The sequence below is a fragment of the Netta rufina genome (genome assembly GCF_964035555.1).
Source record: "Netta rufina genome assembly, chromosome: 1".
In the NCBI taxonomy this organism is placed as follows: Eukaryota; Metazoa; Chordata; class Aves; order Anseriformes; family Anatidae; genus Netta; species Netta rufina.
Genome location: NC_140123.1, coordinates 70,373,848 through 70,391,226, shown reverse-complemented (window position 1 = coordinate 70,391,226; position 17,379 = coordinate 70,373,848). Strand labels below are relative to the sequence as shown.

Below are 17,379 nucleotides of genomic sequence, written 5' to 3'. Positions count from 1 at the left end.
CATTTCTCAGCCTGTAGTGAAGACTGGAACAGTGGTAACAAAGGGCAAGTTCAGACTCACAGGTCCCTTCAACTCCTTCAACAATATCCAAATACACTTTCCAAAACTGAACATTACTCTAGACAACCCCAAACTGTGGTAGCTCCACGTGGGAGATGCAACTTCACCTTTTCAAATAGGGCTAACCTGTTTTATCGCATCCCCTACCAACTACAGTTTCTACTTTTATCTCTTCTTTCTCAGGATTTGTGTTTACCTTATCAGAAACCACACAAGCTGCTTCTTACATTTTGTGAAAAGGAAGTAACAAAGGCAGAGAAGCAATCTTGGCTTTCCCTCACAGGAAACCCATAACAAAACTATTCCTCTTCACATTGCTGGTTGTATTCTTACTCCTCAGCTGAATCAAAATGGCCCCTCACTCTGTCACAGTAAATCCTTGCAGTTTTCAAGCCACTGATGTGAATTAATCAATTTCAGGCCTACTTCATTCCCTAAGGCAACATTCTCCAGTTTGAAGCTAGCTTAGTAATCACTACAATACCTTTGCACACGTCAAGCAGTTTTTATGAATGTGTACATATATATAATACACATACGCTAAGCAATACACAGATGTCAGCTAAGTAACACACAGTAGGAGGCTGGCTTTTCTGTGTTTTACAAGAGACAAACTGTGAAGTCTTTGAGAAAGGTCAACAGCTGATTAATCTCTTCCCCATGTTTTCAGATCAACATACTGTTACCTGTTCACACAAAATACAACATGTTTAAGTGCTCTCAGTTCATCACAAACCATTACATCCTTATTTTGCAGCCAGGGGTTGTGCTCGCTAACAGAAAATAATCACAGCATCTCTGAATAAGTTACAAGAGCATGATGTACCAGGCATGTTTTCAGAGGATCTGGTAAGAACTCTGAAAAGAAGAACAATGGTAAATTAAGCACAATCCAGCTTGGTGCTCAGTGAATTTCAGAGGAGAGGTCTGTTAGTCTAGGTAATTCTGCAAGACTATGGACAAAACTTTTCAGGGCTCAGCATCTACTGCCTATAAAAACATTCCTCAAGGTTTAAGAGGGACAAAGAGCAAACCTGCCACCCTTGGGAAACATTAACAGGTTAGCAGTTATCCTGCTTTGTGTTGCATACTTGACTCTTGTGCAATGATATCCAACTCCATACATACTGTGAAAGGATCATGATAAAAGCTATCTACCCAAAGCTGCTATCTGGTACACAGTCCCTTGGCAGAATACCACCAGCTGGCAGAGGTTTTAAAGCATCCCACCAGGGTGCTAAATTCAGTGATGTCTGTACATGGCAGAGAATTGATTAGGAAATCAGGCAGCTGGAGCGTGGTCTCTCGTGGCCATGTCCCTGCTGCATTTAACAAAGACAGCTGAGCAGAACAAAGGATCCGTGCCTGCGAGTGTATTCATACAACAGTTGCACTGCCAGATGCAACTTCAGGGACTTTGCTTAAGAAATAAGATCTCAAAAGAAAGCTCAGAAAAACAAATCAACAGCACTTTTTCTCCCCACTTTTTGGTTAAAAAAGAAGAAAAAAAAGGCACTTCCCACATGAGCTGTGGGGGTGAGATATGTATGCTCAGGACTGGTTATGTCACAGACTTCAGTAGTTAACAGTGGTATAGGTGGCTTTTACCAGAATGATGCCTTGAAAGCTCTAACTGCAGAGATATACAATAAGAGAACAACAGAGCTGAATTTTATTGGGGAAAAAAAAATCCCAGAAATACATACTCCTTGTCTACTTAAAAAACTGAAAAGAAAAAATAAAACCAGAGACACTGCATGTAGAAAAGAAAGATTCTCTAGTTTTCTGGTCTTCCTATCTTGGGATACAGCACATTAACATCATCAACGCCTTCAAAAATAAAATTTCCAACACATATTTTGTACAGAATGCACGACAATGTTTTCTAGTGCGCACTATGTTTTATATTGGAAAGGAGCTACTTTGCTTGTTTTAAAGTAACATTGAAATTTGACCAGCAATAATACTGCTGCACCCCCTAAAACACAGCACAAAGACTGAAAGAGCTCATAATCAAAATCCTGCCATTTGAAGAAAAGCTGCATGCCTGAAAATTGTGCTTACGTGCCAGTACCCGAGGAGCTATGAATCTCGGATGAAGGGTTAGATGGTTGGGCTCCACAATTTTCCTTTCCTTCCGTAGAAAGCTCTTGTTAACAGTAAATGAGACTGGTGACCCAGGCTTCCTTAAGACACAGAATGACAGAACACTTTGGGTTGGAAAGGACCATAAAGATCGTGTAGTTCCAACACAGTTTGAAACGACTCAGGTCCCAACAAGCATTTCTGCCAGAGAAGCCTTTATTTCACCCGTGAGCAAAATTCAGTGTAATTAAGGCCTTAAGACTGCAGGTTTTTTTTGGCAGATGTCACCATATGGTGACTGAGCCCTTCATGTGGTAATTGATCTGTACACAGGAAAGATGCTTCTACCACCAGTAAAAGCAAGACCAGTATTGTAGAAAAAGGTAAAGGAAAATAGTTTGGGTGTATGAATTGGGATTAGGCTGCACAGCAGCTAGATGTGTAGGAAAATATTTTTTTCCCCCTGTGTAATAAAGAGCAGGAGTCACAAAACAAGTGTTGAGCTAGAAATAAATCATTTATTTTAAAACATTACAGGTTAATAAATAGATTAGTTTTCAGAAAACTTAATAAATAGCCTTTAATAATTTACACAAGGCAAATACAACATGCCTATAACTATTTTTTAAAAAGCAAAGAAGTAAGCTTGACTTGTAAGCCATTAACAAAGATATATATACATTGTTCAGAAGCTAGTAAAATAAACCATTTTTATGTAATCTGTAGTGACTATATTGCAATAGCATCGAAGCAACCCAACCTGACACTGTGTATTTGCTGCCATCCACCTTTGCCCCCACATCCTATCAGAACTATTTTTTACATTCCAAGAAAAGAGAAAGTGGTAAAAAAAAAAAAAAAAAAAATCCACAGTTAAAAAAGAATTAACTTAAAAAAATACCCCCTTTGTGTAACATTTTCTACTCTCTAGAGCAACCATCTGGGAAAATAAAAGCAACAAAAATAAACACAGAAAACTTATTTGCAGCTTTTAAAAAAGATTTCTTAATCTGTAACTTTGTAATCATTTCAACATTGCTGTCTGAAACACTTGGGCACTAGTAATAACTTTTGACTTCATTGCTGCCTAACATAGTACACTAAAACCCCGCATCACTTAAGCCCATATTCAGCAGCACCAAAGAATTATTACAAAGATTAATCTCTGTAAAGAAAAGATATCAGGTAATAGATAAATTATTGATAATATTTGATTTAACAGTAAAACTTCACAGCTGTTACATCATCACAAGACAACTGAGGAAGATCTGTAGAGTCCTTAATGTTTTGTATTTAAGGTAAGATGAGTATAATGTGCAAAGCCCCATTTTAAGCACCCCATACTTAATAACCCGAGATCCTTCTTCAAATACAAACCCTTTATCTTTTTTTTAAATAAAAAGCAAAGCTAAACCTCAGACATTCTAGTATTTCAACAAACAAAATCCAGTGTTTTCATTTTCCAGTGCCAGTTACTTCAGAAAAATACCTATGTTAAATATAAACCAAGGTTATTAGTAGGAAGCCTCACTTGTCAAACTGTGTGATATGACAGGTTCTCGCTCATGTTAGTTTCAGCTCACTAATAAATAGGCTCTATTTACACATACAGTGTCCCGGAAAGTCAATACAGCAGATAACTTTGTTTAAAGATTTTTCTTTTTTTTTTTTTTTTTTTTTTTTTACATAAGTACTTAAGGTAGCAAATTATTTTTTTGGTTGTATCAAAAAGGTTTCTATTCTCCTGCTGAACATTTGAGGGATTTTTGTGTTTGACACCTAATAAAGATCAGGAGCGACACGTGTAAATCCTCCATACACTGAAGGTATAATGGTCAAAGAGCTGTCTTCATGTAACTGTTTGGTAAGCACGATAGAAGCCAGACATACGGAGTGAAACGTCTTTCATATGGATTTGAACTGAATTCAAAATGCACCCCACCCCTGTCATCAGTCTGCTTTATGGTATGTGCAGCCTCCGTCACTTCTACATCGGCATCAGCACACAAATCATCTGGCTTGTAGCTATCAGCACACGTAATGCAAGGAGACGGGAAGGGCAGACCCATGAGGGATACCAAAGCTCAGGAGACAACTATGCACATTTGCTCCCTGAGATGACAGAACTCAGATATCTTATTCAAAGTCACTCGTAAAGGGGTGGAAAAGAGGGAACAGCTAAAATTCAGCTTCAGCAGTGCCTCCTCTTGAGTCAGAAAAGCAACGGGAAAAGACTAAAAGAGGTAGGACGCTTAAAATGAGGAGGGCGTGGGATAGAAGGAAGAAGAACCATACCAACAGTGACAAAATAAAATGCTAATGCACTTCTCAGTGAGAATTGAACCAGATCCAGGTACAGCAGAACTCAGAAGAACGCTGTTAGATACTGAACAAAGTAGCAAAAAATACAGGCTTCCATTATTTAGCATTCATGATGTGAAAGGCTGCAGATATAAAGATGTGCAAGGCCACAAGAATCTCTTTCACCTTATGTGCTGGCTTTTGACATCTGTTTTAAAGAAGGTTAACTAGACATTTCTAGAAAGCTCATCACAGATGAGGAGCAGCTGGGGAGAAGACACCTATGCAGACCTTTATCAGCTGTAAGAATGGCCAGAGGACCACGGAACACGGCTGCTACTTAATTCTTACTCTGCATAGAGGGTGTTCATCAAGTAAACTTGTTTGTGTGGTGCAGAAAATGGCAAGGTTTAGACAGGGCAGTCAAGTTTTTTTGATATAATATTTCCTAATGATTTGCATATGCACCTAACATTCTAGGATAGGCACTTTCTAAATAAATAGGAGTAAACTTTAAAACAAAACACACAAATATGGCCAGAGGTCTGAGAACACAAATGTTTTCACTTTAACCTAAAGAGAGATTTTCACAGAACTGTTCAGAGACCAAATGCTAGGTATAAAACCAACATGCAACTCATGAACTCTGAATGTGGATTTCGAAAAGACAATTTGACTGCTTCAGAAAACAGCTAACATGGTTTTAAAAATGTAGGTCACTACAGGTCTCATAACTTATGTACAATTCAGGCTTCAATAAAAAAAAAAAAAAGGAACTAGTATGACAAAACATACTTGTCTGCTGATAACCAATATACCATCTTCCAACCAATAAAGGGCAGGGTTTAGTATTAACCATCTTTCATAGCCCAATTCCCCTCATTTACAATCCTGAAACTGTCTAGAAATCATACATAGTATCTGCAAATCCACAGGGATAGCCCCTTCTCTACTAGCGCTATTTTACTCCACCAAGACACCTGGCTTCTGTGCCAGTCTATAGTAACATATGTTTCTGCTAGTTCAGACTCAGAGTCAATTCAGAATCACTCCCACACAGTTTGGGGTTGTAAAACTAGCTTCCAAATAACGTCCTGGGGCTCTTATTCCCTCACAATATTCCCTTCAGAATAGTAAGTCTTTGAGAGTAAGTCCTCATGTTTATTGCTGCCATCAGAAGGGCTTTTAACATTTCTCTGAAATTAAAACAGAGGCTGAGTTTTAAAGTAGCATTAATTCAGGTCAAAAAAACACGTCATGAAAGTAGATGCTATCACTCCCCATTAATCAACATCTGCATTACCCTCAGCCAGCCACAAAGCTAGGTTCGTGATTTCTTGATAAGGTGTCATGAACTTTCTCAAACAGTCTCATAATCACTTTGTGTGTTTGTTTGCTTGTTCAAGAGACATCCTGACATAGAGGTGTTGACTTCAACTGTACGCTTTCCATTTTTGTTCTTAAAATGGTAACACTCGTTACTTTTCAGGCTCACCTTACAATTTTTTGACTTTGTTTTAACTAACAACTATAAAAACAACATGAAAGTTAGCTATTTTTTGAAATACCAATATTCTTTAAAAGGTTTAAACTAAACAGTTCAGAATCTTTCCAATCACAGCTTAACCTATTTTATACTACCTGTCAAAATATTATTGCTGAACTATTCACACAGGTCTGTAAGTCAGCAGCTCTGATTCTATGTTCCTGTTGTTTTTCTGAAACCCAGCTCTCTGAATGCCTATGCTTTTTCAGCCTTTGACCTCCTTTTCCCACGTTATAAGAGGATGAGGCCATCTTTTCTTCTTCTGAGCTCTGAGAAATCTCATTCTCTTTTGTCTTCTACACGTTTATTTTTTTATTTTTTTTTATTTTTTTTGCTGCTTATTAACTACTTCATAAAATGGTTTCCTATCTAGTCACTGAACTAGAATCAAGGTATGTTGGTCATCTTTGAATGGCCCTCTTGTAGGTTACCTCTTCCCATTATGACTACGTTGTTTTTTTTGTTTTTGTTTTTTTTTTAAGAAGCTGTCAAGGCATCTTAGAGTTTCAATTCAATTCTGCCAAAAATACATGGCTCCTTCTGAATGCTTCACATGCTTAGAATTTGAATACAGTATTATAGACAGTGAAACTGAATTATTAAACCAATGTAGGCCATCTGAAACAAATACATTCACATTTATGCAGTATTTTTGGATTACAAAGGCACTGAGATAGTTCTGAGCTGCTTACAAATAAGCCACCATATAGGCAATGAGTCTGTGATTGTTTCCGCAGTCTGTCTGTCTGCTCCCAATTAAAAACTCTCAGGTGAATGCGGTATGTCTTAATGCACATGTTACAAAGAAAAACGCATACCTGGACACTACCATCAGCTGATAAGGAAATAGTGGAGGATTTTAAGGGTCCACTGCTCTGTGTAAAGAATTCAATTTAAGACTCCCCAGTGTCTTCACCACATGGCAGACCAAGTTGCTAAGACAGTCACTAAAAAGGTCAAGTCTGCAGTCCACAGTTCAGCCAACGTTTGTCTCAGAATTCACAGCCTTGACGGTGAACACATTGCAGTATTAACAAATTGCTCTACTCACCTCCCCCTCCCCCCTTATTTTTAAGGTATACATCACCCATGAAAGGTATCAGATTGAGTGCATTAGGAACTGATGTTCTCTACCCACATCAGCCACCATAACACAAGCATTCACACACGGGTCTGTCAGGATAGCCATGAATCTTTTCTGATGGATCACCCTTTACAGTGAGGAAATACATCGGTCCCTATGCTGACTCAATCAACGGTCCTAATTAAGGTCATTTATTGTGTTGACTGGGGTACATGGACAACTGCTCCTTTGAAACTGGATGGAGGCCTCCAATTCATTTCACGTAGGCCACCAAATTGTCAGAGGGCAACTACCAACCTGAATCACATTTGAATCAGTGACCTAGAAATGAAAGGCTCTGCGTCATTCCCTGAGCCATCCAGTTTCCCCTCAAAAAAATATTTTAATCTGTCTTCATGTTAGGTTTATTTAAATCTCCGATATTGAAGTTGAACTCCTTGAAGACTTGTATAAGAACAATTCCAATAGATACTGTGGTGAATCCACATGCCATTCCCAAGAAATCTACCACTCCTACATTACTCCATTCCCTGAAAAGGATAGCTGAAGCCAGCAGGACTAGAGTGGTAAACACAACGTAGTAGATGGCTCCAAACACAGAGGAGTCAAAACATTCCAGTGCCTTATTGATGTATCTGAACTGAATGATAATGCTACATCCTAATACTGCCAGAAGTACCAGACAGAGGTACAGAGCCCTTTGACTCGATGGGTTATTGTGAAAGATATCTTGAGCAGCCAGCCCAATGCCTTTTGTGCTGGGAACAGTGAAACTGCCCAAGAGAGAGCAAATGCTGATGTAAACCATGATATTAGTAGGTCCATGAGCTGGAGCTATCCAGAAGATAAGCAGGAGAAGCATTAGCAGTACTATGCAGAGATAACCCACGAAAACTGGAAAACAAAAAGAAAACAAGATAACAGCACAGTAAGAACTCTTGGCATTCTCGACATTTTAGCAGGCAAATCACGTTACCAATGAACCTAAGGCGTACACCACAATTCAGATTTACTGTTGAATACACACCCATATTGCTGTGCTCTTAGTGATGGCATGGGCACCCGTAACTGGTGACTTCTCACATGCTTTGTGTAAAGCAAATCAAGTAGTAAAATACACAGCTGCACATTTGAACTGAAGGTGGCTTTTTTTTTTTTTTTTAATGCTCTCTTCCATCAGGGTTATACTCCTTAAAGTCCTGTATGACAGAGAGCTATGACAACACCTTATTCATAACCTGGTGGACCCAGCAAGGAGCTTAGGCATACAGTTAGATCCCATTTAGCTGAGTGGGTTGAAGGGGCACTTGGAAGAACCAGGAGGCCATATCATTTATATTATAGTGTTTGTAAACAAGTTGGACTAGTGAAAAATATTGCGTGCTTTAAAGTCTTAAAGAAATATATTTCCAATTCGTTTCAGTCAGACAAGCTGTAAATCTAGACCAGGGTATTTGTTTTGTTCTCTTTGTTTGCAATTTTTTTTTTTGCTTTACTTTTTTTCCCCTCTCATCCTTAACTGTAGGTAGCTGATATTGTTAGGTTTCAGTTTCTCTCACCTAAAGCAAATGAGTATTTTTCGCTTTGTACAAAGCAACTTAAATTGAAATCCTAGAATTATACCTTTGATCTCCAAGAAGCAAGATACACTTTTTCAAGATTTTAGAATATTACAAGTTCAAAAGGCTCTAATCTTATTGTGAAAGAGAACATTTTCAAAAACATTTATGTTTTCCTTTTGGCACATACCTATCAATAAATCTGAGAAATTCTAAGTTCAGCAAGTCATCGTTTTCCTGCACAAAATACCGTACTGGTTTGCCTCTATTATGTTACATTTTCTTCAGAATTCAATTTCCCTGTCTCATGGATATGGCACGTCCCCTCCTCACGTGTGCTCTCAGTCTCACAAAATCATTCTGACTTAAGAAAAGAACAAAGTACCTGGATTTGTTAGCTTCTCTTCAAGCTCAGCCTGAGTTGTTACACTCTCAGACTTTGGGGAATGGATGATGAGAACAACAGATCCAGCGCAGCTCAGCAAACATCCCAGCTTGCCAAGAATGTTCAGTTTTTCTTTCAGCAAGTAAGAAGCTAAAATGGACCTTTCACAAAAAGGAAGAGTATTAGAAGTGTGAATAAATCCCGTTAATAATGCTCTAACACATACTTTAAACATCAATTTCCTTCTTAAAGAAATTTTTGCCAGATGTTAGCGAATCTTCAAATAGCCCTCAAAATGCGCTTCTGATTTATCTTATGAAAGATTCACCCAGTCTCTGCCTTACTCATTCGTTGATGTTTCATCTCAGGAAAAACAAACAAACAAAGAAACGCAAAGAAACAAAATGCCCCCAGAAAGAGAAAACCCCCCAAACCATAGCCAAACTCCTCCAAAAACAACAACAACAAAAAAAACACCCCCCCCAAAAAAACCCACAAAAACAAACAAACAAACAAAAAAAACAGTGAAGAAATAAAAAACAAAGAAAGGAAGGAACAAACAGGCATCTGGCAGCTCTAAGGCAGATACCTACCTGCTGATGGTTTGTTGAGATACCAGTAACCCACATTTTTTATATGTTATGCAATCATGAGATAAAAGTCAGCTCTGGTTACAAAGATCCCAAGGCTCAGCTCAAATGTGTAGCTGAACAAAATATACAAAATTATGTGGCCTAGGCTAAACAGGTGGTGAGCAGAGCACCATTGTACCTCACAGAGTATAAAACTAAAGAAAGCCATGAAGCCTACACAAAGCAATTTCTACTCTAAGGTAGATGACCAAAACAGTCAGATAGATAATTCAGCAAACAACAGCGGGGAACAGGAAAAAAAAAAAAAAAAAAACCTCAGGCAATGCACAGCATTGTTTTTAAATAATTGTACTTTTTCCATTGTGGTAGTTTCACTGCTAGTGCTTAGCTATTCAAAAAATATTTTACTGTTTATTAAAATCCATTCAAGAGCACTTGATGCCTTTTTCCGCCCTCTTCCCTCAAATGAGCATCACACCGAAGAAGCTGTGGGCATCCATATGAAGGGAACTACAGGAAACTAGGCCAAACCCACTTAAATTAACATCAGCATCAATAAACACATGGGTTGTGGACAGTAGGGCAGGAATGGGAAACAATGAGAAAGATCTACATAGTGAGGGAACTGTGAATAAGAGAATAAACAGAAGAGTCCAGAATAATCAAAGTGAAGGAAAAAATGTCATTTATCTGTCCCAGATCATAGTAATAAACAGAAGATACTCAGTAACCCTCTCTTCACTGTTCTCCCACCACCACCACCCCTTTTACTGGGCAAAGCTGCGATCGGTGGCATTATAACACATCGTTAAAGCTCATAAGCCTGATATCTTCATAGCGGATCCAGTGATCATGGAGTCTGTTTGATGCTTTGCTCAGTAGTAACAGCATTCAAAGAAAAACAAAAAAAGCAAACTCTTACCCAAATGGAACGCCAAGTGCTCCCAAGGGAGTCACTAACACAGTTGGGACTGCAGTGTAGGCCAAGAAATTCCCTATTTGACCCAGAGCCACTGTCAAGAGAAACAGAAATAAGCCTTTAAATCCCTTTGTAAAAAGGAGGAATGAGAATTTACCCAATACTGCTTGAGAAAGACTGATCTAACTGGAAAACAGATGTTACAGATCTGCTCAGCTCTGTTAATTTTGCACAAAATGGCTGGAATTTTTATACATTAATATGGGATTTATATTTGCCATAGATGGTGATCCAAGAAGATACAGTAAATCTTACTCTTATTCCACCAAGAGGAGTTGCAAATAAGACTATCAATCAGAAACACACAGATTACACTCAAATATTTTTTATATGGGGAGTGCTAAAAGCATATCTAAGCCCCAATTTCAACTTCAGAACATGTGTACACATAACACAAATGCACTTGCTTATAGTCCCTAACAGCAGTGTTACCCTCCACCAAGAAGGGAAGGACAGGAAGCTAATCTAATAATGAGAAGCACATGCATAAAAGCTCCTTGACAGACACACAGTAGACTGCATCAACTTTTCAAAGCCCTATATAACACAAGAAGAAATTCCCGACCACTGTAAGAAGAACAGATCTGTGCCAAATCACAGTAAAAGCCTCACGGTCTTATTCTCTCCCCTCTGCCCCATGAAAGCCAACTCCTAAATTTACCACGCTACCGCACACCACAGCTGTGATAAACACTTCATGTGTTCAAGCTTTCAGCAAAGAAAAAGAAAAACAGCTTGATGGTTTTGCAAGGGCTGGCAAGTTTATAACAGGCCAACATGATGCTGGCCTAGTGACAGCCTGGTAACGGGTGAGAGCCCTGAGACTGAACACAAGTTACGCACAGCTCGCAGTTCAAGCTGAAGTTAAGAGCCATTATTAGCACTTAAAAACGTATCAAGAAGCCAAACTGTCTTTCTGCTCAGGCTGGCATTGCCCTTGACTATCAAATTTTGTTATCACCCTGCTCTTCACACCTGCACAGCGCTGTGCAAACATTAATTAATTTACTGCATTAGCTCAGCGAAGCTGAAGACCTGTGTAACCTACATGGAACACGAAGGAGACAAACAAACTCACGGAACTGCAGAGCATGGCAAAATTAAACTAATTCAAGGCACCGAGGCTTTCTCTGTATGCCAGAACAAGCCAAAGAAGTTAATGAGTTAGAGCACAGGAGTCAGTGGTGGTATTCTGAATGTTTTCTGCCCCTGGGAGTGGAGGAACTCAGCTATCAGCTTCAGTCCTGTTCCTCAGCAGGCACATGCGGATACCTTCAAGGCATCCAACAGCCCTGAGGAACACCTTGCACAGAGGGCAGGGCACACCTGGCTCAGTGTTTCTGCTGATTCTGCATTTTCAAGTTATTCTGGCAATAACCCGTTTGTTTCTTTTTTTTGCAGGCCAGGTGCCTTATCTTTCAGAGGACAGAACCCTAATAGATGGCACCAACACCAGTACATGAATTAGGACTCTGAAGCTTTGGTCACACTGCACGTATTGTGAGCCAACTGAACTCACCAAGAGTTTTCAGTAGTGCTGTGGAATAATAGTAACAGTCTCTCACCACTGCGAGTGACAGGCCAGGATTAACAAAGGCCAATTATAAAAAGAATCTGAGTAATGGCTACCATCTGCCTGTTGTGGGGGACCTTTGCTGCCAACCTACTCAGTCCTCAGTGGATAGAAATCCGTCTCCAGATACACCAGTGTTGTAAATCAAGACGTGACTTCAGCTCTGGATGGCACACCAGGGTTGCTGGTTATCCCAGAAGTTATTGCAACACACAGCCTGGTGCACAGACATGTCTACTGCAGCAAGGAGACCAGTAAGAGCAGATCTGAGCAGCAACAGATATCTGCTCCATGCATCTCAGGGGTTTTATTACTGACTTACTTTAGCCTGCTCCCACAGACCAAGTCTGTTTGCAGCTGATGTGCATCAGCCATGTCCCTAGAAAGCACCTTCCAGCCTCGTTTCTTCGTAAAGGAGCTCAGCTCAAAAGCTCCAACACTGCTCCACAACATGAACTAAAGCACAGTAAGAGGAGACAAACGGGAGATTTCTTTCCCAAGTGCATTCCTATTCTGCAATAACATGCTAAGACACATGCATCCACTGTAAAAAGTCACAAATGTCAGATTTATGCAGCTATCAAAACCTGCACTGAAACTAATTATTTAGCTAATGAGTTTAATGCTAATTGGAATATCTGTAATCACTCTGAGTACAGTGAAAAAAAAAAAAAAAAAAAAGTCCCCAAAGTCCCTTAGCAGAATCTGTAGGTTTTCATTTGAAGTCTTGCAGTAGATCCTATTGCCACAAAATAGCTAGGCAGTGTTATTTCAAGTCAGCATGCCAACTCAGAAATGCTTGTTCATTGTCTGAACAAATATTGTGAGAACAAGTTGGTAGAGTTTATGCTGGTTTTGTTCGTCATCCTAACCCCAAATTCCATACTTGAGAAAACAGTATCAGCTACTATAATTGCACCCAGATTTACTGTGGATATTGCTAACCCCCAAAACACCACCTGTCCCCGGATCCCATAGCTGCCTACCTGGCCCTTGCTGTTGCAGTTTGTGGCAGTGCTGCTATACTGAACCTGTAATGTCCTTAAGGAATCCTTACTTTGGTTCCTCTGTGAAATAATTGTGGCTGTGTTCTGAAATACCTGCACCTAGCTGATAGACATAAGCCAAAGGAAACCTTTCCCTGCAGCTATTTTGCCTTCAGACAGCTTTTGAGCAGGAAATCTTTTCTTCTGATTCACCCAAATAAGCTCCAATAATAAAAATGCTCGTTTTAACTCTGTTCTGAGACTCGAGTCAGAAGCCGCACCAAGAATAAACAATAGTGACCAAAGCATAAATTCTTTTGCTGCTTAGGCAGCAGTGATCACAGCAAAGTCAGAAGCCCACAAAGAACCGCTTAAGCTCATCTTAAATTAGCTGAGGACTTGCCTCTGAAGCTCTGTTGGCTTCTACATTGGCTGTAAGCTTTGTTCTTTGAGGGATCTATCAATGTCCATTCCTTTTGTACAGCATGAAAACAACAAAAAATACCTTGCTGCATCAAAACAAGGGAAAAACTAGATTCACATACGTTTCAGAAACAGCATCAAAATGTTTCCATATAATCCACAAAGGGCTGGACTAGTGTCTGTAAGTGGGGTTTGATTTTAAACTCCTGTGGTAAAACTAGGGCTGAGCTACAAAAGGAAAGAGCTAGTTACTCCACGTGCTGGATTCAAATTGGAGACTGAACACAGTGTGAGGATAGCTTACAAAGATACTCAGATGAAAACTGTACGGATCTCATGATCAGCACTGTATATGGCTTCATAATAATCTTGCAGATTTAACACAACACCCAACCTGGAACTGTCAACTGGAAATCAAAAAGTTTTTTTTTTTTAAATAAATTATTTTTTTTTTTAATTGAGGCTGGCTAACTGCTTTCTGATCTAAAAAATAACATGCTCAATGAGCTCTTTTGTGCAGAACTACAATTTCTTATTCAGCTTTGACTTTTATTTAAAAACTGGGCATAGCAGTACAACCCAGGGACACAAAACATGCAAGAATCCAGTCAGAGCAGTGTGTGGGTGCCAAGGGCTACAAGCATCAAATGTTACAGAATATCTGGAAAGAAGTCTAACTGGGTTTTATCCCAGCTCTTTGCCTTTTCTAACACCATCAGACATAACAACCAGAGAGACAGTTTAGTAAGGGCGAGATATTCCCAAGGGAAAGGAATTTCATTACCAGCGAGTGCCAGATCCAAGATTAGAACCAGATTTTCTGATGTCTCATTTTGCCACCTAACCACAACAAAAAAAAAAAAAAAAAAAAAAAAAAAGAGCCATTTAAGATACTTACTTGCAATAGTGCCAGACCACCATACTATATCTGTCAAGTATGAAGTACCTGGGAGAGGAAGTATAGAAAGATATATTAGAAAAATATGAAACTGCAATATTGGAGCAACAAAGCAGAATAATTTCCATACTCTCAGCTATTTAGGACCTTCACCTTAACCCCTTTTCTCAAGGCAGCTGAGTGGGCAGAAAACAAGGGAGGACAGAGGTGCCCAGATTTGGCCTAGGCGTTCAAATTAGACCTTGAGGCAATGTGTTAGAAGCACCTATGTGATAGTAATGCTGCTTTACTTTGAAGAGCGTCCAAAATGTCAGCACATGAGAAAAGCTCTGAAGGTGCCGCTTAACATACGCACTGGAACCACTATAAGGAGAATGGGAAACCTATGGAAACAAGACGTGATTTGGATAAATTGCTTCGCTCAAGCAGCCTGAATGAAGTTGTATCACAGAAGCTGTTCTGGCACGCAGTTTTGGCAGTACGGGAGCATGGATGGATCCTCCTGCATGTGAACGTTTGGAAGACACTATGACTGAAGCCTCTGAATTACTGACATAATGCCACATTTCCAGGAGCAGAATAAAAACTCTGGATTGTCCCCTAGTGCCTCCCCAGCTCAAGGATGGCTGTTTTCATTGCCAGACGATAGACTCTTGACCTGGAGCACACCGGGGAGCCTGTACACCACATTTTATCAGCTCTACTTCTGCAGAGCATCAAGGCTACTAGCCCCACTAAACATGACCTTGGCATCACGTCGTTCTCTCACATTCTGCTTCTCTTTCTAGCAATCCAGCTCTGAATTTACTTGGGAAGATGCTCTCTTAAGGCCTGCTGGAGCAATAGGCAACATTGTACCTACAGCGTGCACTCTGAAATCCCAAATGAAAAAAAGATACAGTAATCTGCAACTCTGGAGACTTATGAAATATTAAATGCTTGGAAATCACACTATATAATTGAAGTGAGATGGAAAATGACTAATGAAAATGGCCAGCTTTAGAGTGGGTGTAATCATTTTTTAGACTTTTGTTATTGCATATAAAATAAAAACACTGTTGGGAGCACAAATTACAGAAAATATTGACTCAAGGAAGATAACTTTGCAAAACATTTGCCACCCGCTGCTGTTTCTAACTAGAGTGAGGATTACTAATTGCATTGACACCATGTTATTGACTGGGGAGAGAACCGAGGAAAGCCCTGAAGTGCCTCCTTGTTAATTATACAACACCCACTGAAGGCAATGGAAAAAAAAAGCCATCATCTGACACCGACCATCTTGGGCTCCTGGTTCTGGCCGCTGGGCTCAAGGCAGAGCCGCACGGCTTGGGAACACCAAAAGGAGAGGGACGCAGGGTACCTGCCACGCCGAGCACAGCAATGGCAAGGTAGACAGATAAAAGTGAGTGAAATCTTCAAAGCAGGTGTTTTAGACACCAGCACCACGCACAGCGATGCATGACCGAAGCGATGAGCCCCAACTATGGAGCAAAATGGAAAGTTCCTTTAGGCTGGAGAGTCACTCCTGTCTCCCTCATTTTCCCATCGTCTCCCTTACAGCAAGATTGGCATTTACCATGCACACACAACCCCTCTGCGGACCACAAAACCGCCTTACAGCCGCCTCGAAGGGGCAGCACGCTTGCCAAGCAGCTGTGCGGGACCCCGAGCTGTACGCTCGCAGGGTGCAAAACGCCACGGGAAGCTGCCAGCTCATGCTGCCAGCCGCCAGCTGCAAGTTTGCGCCGCTCCACTGCAGCCTGCGCTGGGGGCAGCGGCAAGGCAGCGGCACAAGCCACCCCCGAGAGGGAAATCTACCCCTACGGAGGAAATTTTGGGGCCGCCCGGCGGTGGGGTGGGGAGAAGGGGGGGGTGGCGGTGTTGCCGTCGGCAGCGCGGCCCTACCTCTCCCGCGGGCCCGCACGATGCCCTTCTTCTGCAGGACGAAGGTGGAGCCGTTCACCAGGCTGGACACCACGGCCACGCTCAGGCCCAGCGACACGGCGGCGGGGCCGGGCCCCGGACCGGGCCCGGGGCTCTGCGCTGCCCCCTCGGCCGCCATCCGCATCGCCCCCGCCGCCGGCTGCTGCTGCTGCTGCTGGCGCCGCCGCTCCGCCCGCCCGGCCCTCCCGGCACCGGCACCGGCACCGCCCGGCGGGGGGCGGGCTGCGGGGGGGACCCGCCCCGAAATTTGGGGAGGGGAATGGGGAAAAGCGGGGCTGTGACGGCAGCACGATGACGTCATGGCAGCTCCCCCCCGGTGTGACGTCACGGCCGGGGCCCTGAGGGGTCCCTGAGGGGTGCTGTGGCAGTGTCTGCCTGAGGAGATGGCGCCTCAGCTGGCAGTATCTGCCATATCTGCCCCACAGAGATCCTAGCTGCAAATAAAAGCTCGTTTTCCCGTCACACTATCAATCAGTGCTTTCAGTACTGATGCATTTTAGTGCGCCCCCAAAACACAAGTTCAGAGAAACTCCCGAACATGTCCCTCTCCGTTCGCCTGCTCTGCTTGGAGCAGCTGCCTCAGGAAGGCTGGAGTATGGTTTCGTGTATGTTTAGCGGTAAAAAGATGTAGCACTTACTGCTGTGCCGCCTATAGTTTCACCTGCGTTGCTTCAGCAGGTCACCGTATAAATATTTAATACCATGGAAGGGAGGATTTGCCCTTGTGAGACTCTCAGGATCCGCAAAACGAGAACATACGGGGTGGAAGCGCAGTTATGCACAGCAGCCCTTTGAATCCTGCAAAGCACAGAACAAGGACAGAGGTGAGGACAAACAGAGGCTGGTTATAAATACCAGTTCCTGATCCGCCTGCAGCCTGCTAGCATGTACAATGAAATTTACTACAGGAAATGCTTGATGTTTGCACAGTGGAAAGATGAGATATATTTAACAGTCCTC

At 41.5% G+C, this 17,379-nt stretch overlaps 1 protein-coding gene across 1 annotated transcript; it reads right to left on the bottom strand.

Annotated features, from left to right (window-relative positions):
* Positions 1-7,158: 7,158 nt before the first annotated feature.
* NIPA1 (NIPA magnesium transporter 1) lies at positions 7,159-16,562 on the bottom strand. The gene is made up of 5 exons (XM_084291860.1): positions 16,381-16,562; positions 14,473-14,520; positions 10,536-10,626; positions 9,021-9,181; positions 7,159-7,970 (listed from the first exon to the last, which is right to left on the bottom strand). The coding sequence occupies exons 1-5, from the start codon at positions 16,541-16,543 to the stop codon at positions 7,459-7,461; spliced, it is 975 nt and encodes a 324-aa protein (XP_084147986.1). The 5' UTR covers positions 16,544-16,562; the 3' UTR covers positions 7,159-7,458.
* Positions 16,563-17,379: the final 817 nt, after the last annotated feature.

Coding starts and splice junctions, on each gene's coding strand:
- NIPA1 (XM_084291860.1), bottom strand. CDS start 16,543: ATGCGGATGGCGGCCGAGGGGGCAGCGCAGAGCCCCGGGCCCGGTCCG. Junction 10,627..14,472: donor GTGGTCTGGCACTATTGCAA/GTAAGTATCTTA, acceptor TTCTCTTGACAG/TGGCTCTGGGTCAAATAGGG. Junction 9,182..10,535: donor GCACTTGGCGTTCCATTTGG/GTAAGAGTTTGC, acceptor TTTTTGTGAAAG/GTCCATTTTAGCTTCTTACT.